General features: G+C 39.6%; 2 protein-coding genes across 10 annotated transcripts in view; both read left to right on the top strand.

Moving 5' to 3' along the window:
- The window catches only part of LOC116058029 (ribonuclease-like 3), a 2585-nt gene extending 828 nt beyond the window's left edge, over positions 1-1757 (top strand). For 2 of the 3 annotated variants that reach the window (XR_004898615.1, XR_004898614.1), the window contains exon 3: positions 1087-1481. Coding sequence is in view for 1 of the 3 variants with exons in the window: in XM_036006610.1 (XP_035862503.1) it covers positions 1093-1533 (441 nt within the window). In the remaining 2 variants the exon portion in view is untranslated. Of the gene's footprint in view, positions 1-1086 lie in introns of all 3 variants that reach the window. The other variant, XM_036006610.1, reaches the window with a different exon arrangement.
- LOC116058018 overlaps positions 1-8778 on the top strand; it is a 347926-nt gene that overhangs the window by 238695 nt on the left and 100453 nt on the right. The window lies entirely within an intron of this gene.

Raw genomic sequence — 8778 nt, 5'->3', positions numbered from 1 at the left:
GTCCTGTTCATTTGCAAAACTGTCTACATAAATTTATTTATTATATAATTACGTCATTCATATTTTCATTTGTTTATATTTTAGCCCGATATCTTAACTTGCACTTTTTTTTTTATTTGTCTTGGATTCAGATTTAGCTTTACTTTTCTGTTTTTAGTTTTTTAATGATTGTTGTTGGAGGCGCTTTTTCGACACTTGTTTATTGACTTTTTATGCTTTTGAAAGAACCTTGAACTTAAATATGATTTAATGTATTGTGTGTTTGTGTGTGTGTGTGTGTTTATGTGTGGGTGTGTGTGTGTGTGTGTGTGCGTGTCTGTGTCTGTGTGTGTGTGTGTCTCTGTGTGTCTGTGGGTTTGTGTATATGTGTGTGTCTGTGTGCGTGTGTGTTTGTGTCTCTCTGTGTGTATGTGTGTGTGTGCGTGTGTCTGTGTGTGTGTGTGTGTTTGTGTGTGTGTGTCTGTGTGTGTGTGTGTCTGTGTCTAGGTGTGTCTGTGTGTGTGTGTGTGTGTGTGTGTGTGTGTGTCTCTGTGTGTCTGTGGGTTTGTGTATATGTGTGTGTGTCTGTGTGCGTGTGTGTTTGTGTCTCTCTGTGTGTATGTGTGTGTGTGTGTGTGCGTGTGTCTGTGTGTGTGTGTGTGTGTTTGTGTGTGTGTGTCTGTGTGTGTGTGTGTCTGTGTGTAGGTGTGTCTGTGTGTGTGTGTGTGTGTGTGTGTGTGCGTGTGTGCGTGTGTGCATGTGTGTATGTGTGTGTGCGTGTGTCTGTGTGTGTGTGTGTGTTTGTGTGTGTGTGTCTGTGTGTGTGTGTGTGTCTGTGTGTAGGTGTGTCTGTGTGTGTGTGTGTGTGTGTGTGCGTGTGTGCGTGTGTGCATGTGTATGTGTGTGTGTGTGTGTGTGTGCGTGCGTGTGTGTGTGTGTGTGTGTGTGTTTCGTCAGAGTAAGTTCTCTAACAGCTTTTATATGATAATATAAAGAGATGTTAGATATGTCAGAGTAAAGTCTCTAACAGCTTTTATATAATATAAAGAGATGTTAGATATGTCAGAGTAAAGTCTCTAACAGCTTTTATAACTCTGTATTCTCCAGATCAACATGAAGATCTCTATCTTTGTCGGTGTTCTGCTGCTCTCTGCTGCCGTGCTCTCTGTGGATGGACTAGATCCAAGAGTTCAGAAGTTTATAAATCAGCATATCAACCAGAACATGGCTCCTAACCGCTGTGACGCCATGATAACCCAGAAAAAAATCAGTCAAACCAACAGCAATAGGTGTAAAGAGGTAAACACCTTCATCAGTGCAACGTATGCCGCCGTCAAACCCGTCTGTAGGGACGGAGGAAGTCCATACGGTACTGGTGGTAATCTGAGAATCAGCCATGACAAGTTCAGAGTTGTTAATTGCGAATGCAATGTCAACCTCAGGCTTCCCAACTGTGACTGCCGTGGCTCTAGTGGCAACAAGAGAATTGTAATTGGATGTGATGACACCGGTAACCCTGTTCACTACGAAGAAGGTGTGTACATTCCCAACTGATCAAATGGTAGGATTGGAACTGGTTTCCACTTGGAACCGTTTAAAAAAATACGATTCCAATGGAAGTAATTTTTTCTATTGGAATCTTTTGGAAAATTTGGTTTTGGATTCCATCATCGGTTCCAAATGCAACACAAGTATATATATCTGCATTTCTGTATCTCTGTGTCCTGTGTGCTCTTGGGGTGGGGGGGAATTGTTTGGTCTTTGTAAATAATAGTGTGGTCTAGATCAGTGTTTCTCAAATGGGGGTCCGTGTCCCCCTAGGAGTACTCTGGACTGCAGGTGGTACGTGTCCCACTATGGGTACTCTGGAGTACTGCAGGGGGTACGTGTCCCCCTAGGGGTACACTGGAGTACTGCAGGGGTACGTGTCCCCCTAGGGGTACTCTGGAGGACTGCAGGTGGTACGTGTCCCATTAGGGGTACTCTGGAGTACTGCAGGGGGTACGTGTCCCATTAGGGGTACTCTGGAGTACTGCAGGGGGTACGTGTCCCCCTACGGGTACTCTGGAGTACTGCAGGTGGTACGTGTCCAATTAGGGGTACTCTGGAGGACTGCAGGGGGTACGTGTAAGTGACATTTTTTGCAAAATGTTTTTCAGTTACAAGGCTGTAGTTACTTCCACTGTCTGTTTTTCTTCGAAATCACTTTTTTCAAAGTTTTTGTCGCTGTTTTTGAAGTTTGTCACCTTTTTTTTGATTTGTTTTGTTTTGACCTATTCTTGCCTTTCTTCATTTCTTTTTCCTATTGTCTTTTTTTCTTTTAGGTTTTGTCACTTTTTTCGAAGGTTGTCGCTTAATTGAATTTTTTGTCACTTTTGTCGCCCTATTGTTGCCTTCCTTCTTTCTACTGTGTTTTTATTCAAAGTTTTTATCGCCTTTTTCCATCATCATCTAAATGTTTTCCAGGTACAAGGCTGTTGTTTAGTAAATCTATCACTGACATCGCTGTATTGTTCCTTTTTATAGAGACTTTTTTTTCTACCAAAAATTATTTGCGCTGGTTAGGGGGTACATGGCTTAAAAAACTGTTCAAAGGGGGAACATTATTGAAAAAAGCTTGAGAACCAGTGGTATAGACCTCCTCTATCTGTAAAGTGTCTTGAGATAACGCGTGTTATTCTCTGATATGACACTGTAAATAAAATGTAATTGAATTGAAAAGTAGCTAATGCAAGTTTTTGTTTCCGTTGCGGGGTCAGCCCTATGTTCCCACATTTTAAGATTTTTCGTAAAATTAGGACATTTACAAAATTATTCTTGTGTTCCTAGGGTTAGGGGAACATAGGAAATGTGGGAATATAGGGCCTAATTTTGAAAGAAATCTCAGAAATTTGGGAACATAAGTGGCCACGGTACTTCCAGGCGCTTGTTGTGTTGCAGCCATGGAGCACAGTAAGCGGCGCTCTAAATCTGGCTTTATTTTATGTTGATAAAGCCCAATAAAACTTTAACTCACCATTGACTCAAAGTAAAACTTTACTCTTGTCTGTGAAATAAGAATGTGATCAGTTTTATTTGATGTTTGTCGTTTCTTTACTTTCTTTACGCTCTATTGTGTAACCATTATCAACTGTTGAATCACTGTTTGTAACGTCTGTCTCCTGTTCAATAAAACACATTCAACATCTTACACTTGTTTGTTTTTAATGCAGCCCTGTGCAATCATTGATAAAGTAGATGTGGATAATAACAGAGATGGTAATTTTTTTATGCTTTAGCTGCTTTTTTTTAAACCTCAAATGTGTCTTTTGAAGTTTTTGCTGCTTTTGTCGCCTTATAATGAACAATATAAAGTCTCCTGGGGCAGCATGTATGAAAGAAAGTGCATCGTTCATATTAAAAGCTGCCATACGCACAAAACTGGAAAAGTATGTACACGCACAGAAATTTTCAAATGTATAAAACTGTCCATACGCCTGGTCCTGTGCACCTTTCCTTTATAATAACAATCAACGTGAAATTGACCGCATGTGACCCCGCCATGCTTCTTCCTGTGAATATTATATGCAAATGACTTTAAGTAATCCTGACATCATTCTTTGTCCAATCAAAACAGATAAACTACGTAAGAAGAACAGCTAAATTGCAAGACAGTAAGTAGATTTGTGTGGAATAAATATTTTAATACTATAAGAACTTGGAAAGTTTTTGCATCTTTTTGTTAGAATTTGCCACTTTAAAGAGCCAGTTCATTTTTGTACATCACACCATGTGCGTGAAGACCAGAGTACGCAACCTTTTGTGCGTTAATATAACTAATTACTGACAGAGCCATATTTATATATAATGGTGTTTCTGGTGTTTAGTATTTATGGGGACCTCTGAAGGGCTCTAGTGTTGGACGTGTGTGTGTGTGTGTGTGTGAGTGTGTTGTGTGTTTGTTTGTGTGTGTGTGTGTGTGTGTGTGTGTGTGTGTGTGTGTTTGTGTGTGTGTGTGTGTGTGTGTGAGAGTGTGTGTGTGTGTGTGTGTGTGTGTGTGTCTGTGAATATGAGTGTTTCTAGTGTTTTTAGGGAGCTCTGAGTGTTTTTAGTGTTTTTAGGGATCTCTGAGTGTTTCTAGTGTTTGTGGGGACCTCTGAGTTTTTCTAGTGTTTTCGGGGACTTCTGAGTGCTTCTAGTGTTTAGTGTTTGTGGGGACCCCTGAGAGTTTCTAGTGTTTTAGTGTTTGTGGGGACCTCTGAGTGTTTCTAGTGTTTGTGGGGACCCCTGAGAGTTTCTAGTGTTTTAGTGTTTGTGGGGACCTCTGAGTGTTTCTAATGTTTAGTGTTTGTGGGGACCCCTGAGAGTTTCTAGTGTTTTAGTGTTTGTGGGGACCTCTGACTGTTTCTAGTGTTTTGGTATTTGTGGTGACCTCTGAGTTTTTCTAGTGTTTGTGGGGACCTCAGAGTGTTTCTAGTGTTTAGTGTTTGTGGGGACCCCTGAGAGTTTCTAGTGTTTCTAGTGTTTGTGGGGACCTCTGAGTGTTTCTAGTGTTTAGTTTTTGTGGGGACCTCTGAGTTTTTCTGGTGTTTGTGGGGACCTCTGAGTGTTATTACACTGATTCTCAAGACTTCCTGACATTTGCAGTGTCCTATGTCTCAAGTCTCTGAAACCAAACTGACGTCAAACTAATTGGTCACAAAGTGGTCAAAACATGAAGCTACTGCTGTCGATTGAGTCTGTTAGTTTGTGTGAGAAATCATTGACATCATCAACAAACAACATGATGGAAGAATTAATCGGTGAAACCAGAATTTGGAGTCAGCATGATTAAGAACAGCATTAATGTCATCATGTAGTTCCTCTCATGAAGTCAATGGTTACTCACACAAATTAACAGACTCAACCAACAGCAGTTTTGTTTTGAGCACTTTGTTATTAATTAGTTTGAGATCAGTTTGGTGTCAACGAATTGAGACATAGAATCAGAATCAGCTTTATTGGCCAGGTTTGCATAGACAAACAAGGACACTGTCATCTCCACAGTCTTCTTGGGGTTTAACTTCAGGTGGTTCTGACTGCACTACTGGACCAGCTGTTCCACCTCCATGTATTGTGGGTATATGTTTTTCATTTTGAATATCTGAAATTTACATTATGACCAGCAAAAGTTGGATTGTAGCTGTCTAAAAATGGAGTTCTAACTAGTAAGAATTATATTGCATGAATCTAGTATGTTCATTCTGGATCAGAAGAATAATGTATATATCTGAAATTGAATGCTCCACATAATTGACGAAAGTGACATCATCTGTCCTAGGAAGAATGAAGTTCTGACTATCTAAAATCACAACATTGTGAGACAAATCATTGACTTCATCATGAGTCAGAGATCATAAATGATGATGTCACATAAACTGTGACGTCATCAGTGACATCACAGAACATAGACTTGAGAGTTTATAAATAGGACCTGTTACACACAAGAGAGAGTATATTACTAATCTCACTATCTCTTTTTTCAGATTGGGTCAGCTGACATCCCGACCCGAAGAAATACTGAGGACAGCTGGATGGAACTACAAACATTACCAAGTAAATTTATTTATCATATAGATTTAAAAAAAATATATATAACATAATTTCCGTGTTCACTTATTCACTACTCCCAATTTATTTATGATGTCTTTATTACATTTTTCTTTACACTCATTAGATATGTTATTGTTAAGTACATTACATTAAAATAAGAACTTTTGATTGGCAAGTCTCAAGCTACATCTGCTACTTCTATGCTGACATCAGCATCAGTGTCATCATGTATTTCCTCTAATGAAGTCAATGAATTCTCACAGAAATTAAAAGACTCAATCAATAGCAATATTTTTATGTTTTGATTAGTTTGAGATCAGTTTGGTGTCACAGATATAAAAAATAGGACAGTGCAAATGTTAGGAAGTCTTGACAATCAGAACTGCCAAAAAAACTATTTCTGACTGATAATCTAAATTACATGGTACTGCACCAGTTCCTAATTCCATCCATGATGATGAGAATTAGTCACCGCCTGAAACTATTCATCTAAGAAGCTACTGAATAAGTGAACACGGAGTGATTTCGGCCCCACCCTCCGTTAATGAAAATATATATACTCCTGAATAATAATTTAACTAACGTGGTGATATCATCTGTTTGCAGTTCCACCCATCTAGCTGTTTTCGGTGCTTCTCCAGGATGGCAGCTGACTCAATCTGGAAAAAAGAATGTGAGATCATTACACTTGATGGGCCCCTAAGAATATGCATAGGAAATTAGTTCCTACTATCAATGTCACCACTTCCTATGATGACTCATAATGATGATAATTATTAGTGTTGAATAATTGAACATGGAGTTATTTTGGTCCCACACACCTTTAAAAAAGAATGAGATCATTACACTTGATAGGGCCCTAAAAATGCATGTTTATTATCGTTGCCTAGCGTCTTCGTCGGACAACTCTCCTACGTCTGTGGACATGGGAGGACCTGCGAGTCCTCCTACGTCTACGAACGGGGCGAGCTGCGTGTCTGCGTCTGCGTGGCATTGTCAAAAAACAACCTGATGGGAGTAACGGGTCCCATTTATAAACTCTCAAGACAGTGTTCTGTGATGTCACTGATGATGTCACAGTTTATGTGACACATAATCATTTGTGATCTCACAGACAACATTTCATGATGTCAAATTACTGTGACTCAATCAATGACACTATAGTGATGCCACTAGTGATTGAACTAAGTTTTTGTTGCAAAGCATTTGTGACATCATCACTGACATAACTGATTCGTTACCTCACCCCATTTGAAGGTAACATGTTACATCCAATGACATCATGGTATTTTGTCTCCGTGAGTTCATAAATGACGATGTGTAACATAAACTGTGACATCATCAGTGACATCACAGAACATTGTCTTGAGAGTTTATAAATAGGACCCATTTCTCCCATCAGGTTGTTTTTTAACAATGCCACGCAGACGCAGACACGCCGTTCGCCCTGTTCGTAGACGTAGGAGGACTCGCAGGTCCTCCCATGTCCACAGACGTAGGAGAGTTGTCCGACGCAGACGCTAGGCAACGCTAATAAACATGTATTTTTTGGGCCTGAACAAGTGTAATGATTATTTTTCAGATTGACTCAGCTGCTATAAAGACTTAGAGTATCACCGGAAAGAGCTGGATCGATTGAACTAGGAACATCACCAAGTAAGTTAAATTATTAATCAGGATTATCATTTTTTTTTCTTATTATTTCCAAATCACATTAACAGACTCAATCAACAGCAGTAGTTTTATGTTTTGTGTACTTTGAGATAATTAGTTTGAGATCAGTTTGGTGTCAGAGATTTGAGAAATGGGACAGTGCAATTGTTAGGAATTCTTAACAATCAGAACTGCAAAGAAAATGTTCCTTTATTTGTGACTGATCATCTACTTTACCTGTACTCCACCAGTTCCTAGTTCCATCCATGATGATGAGGATTAGTAAGTACCTGAAAATATTGATCTCTTACATAGAAACTATTTTTCGCATAGACCAGCGGGGGAGGGTATATGGCTGCAGACATGGAATCCCTTCCCTTCTCTGCTTCTCTTCATAGTCGTCAGATTCATCTACCAACCCTTATAGAGCTGGCTCAGGTTTGCTTTGGACCAGCTCTTAGTTATGCTGTTATAGGTCTAGACTGCTGGGAGACTTCTTTTGACACACTGAGCTTCTCTCTCCTCTCTCTCTCCATCTGTGTGCATTCATGTTCCAGAAATGCTTGTTACCAACTTAGCTCCGTGGAGCTCATTCCCTGTAGTCCTTATGTTTTCTCGCCTCACATTCTTCCTTGGATTAGGGTGGCACCTAAATCATGGTTGCAGCTGCTGGTGTGGTCCTGCTCGGCGCCCTGCTACACCTCACTACACCCTACTACTGCTATAACTATTATTTCTAGTCATGTCTCCATTATCTTTGTTGTTACTATAATTGCCACTGTTCATCATACCAATACACTGCATATATCTATATTATTCTTACTACTAGTATAATGTCACTGCTACTACATGTTGTTCATATTACATAGCCATATTTATTCTGCTCTTATAACATTGCAATATATTTCTTGTCCTGCCTATGCACGACCTGTCTATACTTGAATACCACAATGCACTTTTCTGCTTTTTTTTGCTCTTCTTGTTGGACGCAAACTGCATTTTGCTGAGTTTGTACTTGCACACTGCACAATAACAATAAAGTTGAATCTAATAATTATTATGAATCATATTTCTCCATCTGTATATCTGTATCAGTGTCTCTGTGTCCCAACTGGCACCGGCAGATGCCCACCCACCAAGAGTCTGGGTCTGTCCGAGGTTTCTGCCTAAAGGAAGTTTTTTCTTGCCACTGTTGCACTAAATGCTCGTGTGGGAATTGTTAGGTCACTGCAAATCATATAAGTGTCACTTAGTCAATTCAATTATATCTATAGTATCAAATCATAACAAGAGTTAACTCAAGAGACTTTAAAGAGAATAAATTAACACAGAGTGTTTTCGGTCCCACCATCCTTTAAAAAAAAAATATTCTTGATTAATAATTTAACTTACCTGATGATGTCACCTGTCCATCTATCCATCCAGCTGTTTTCGGTGCTTCTCCAGGTGGTGATGGCAGCTGACTCAATCTGGAAAAAATAATGTGAAATCATTACACTTGATAGGGCACTAAAAATGCATGTTTATTAGCATTGCCTAGCGTCTTCGTCGGACAGCTCTCCTACGTCTGTGAAT

This window comes from Sander lucioperca, chromosome 10 (assembly GCF_008315115.2).
Source record: "Sander lucioperca isolate FBNREF2018 chromosome 10, SLUC_FBN_1.2, whole genome shotgun sequence".
Taxonomy (NCBI): Eukaryota; Metazoa; Chordata; class Actinopteri; order Perciformes; family Percidae; genus Sander; species Sander lucioperca.
This window is presented reverse-complemented; position numbering and strand designations above follow the sequence as displayed.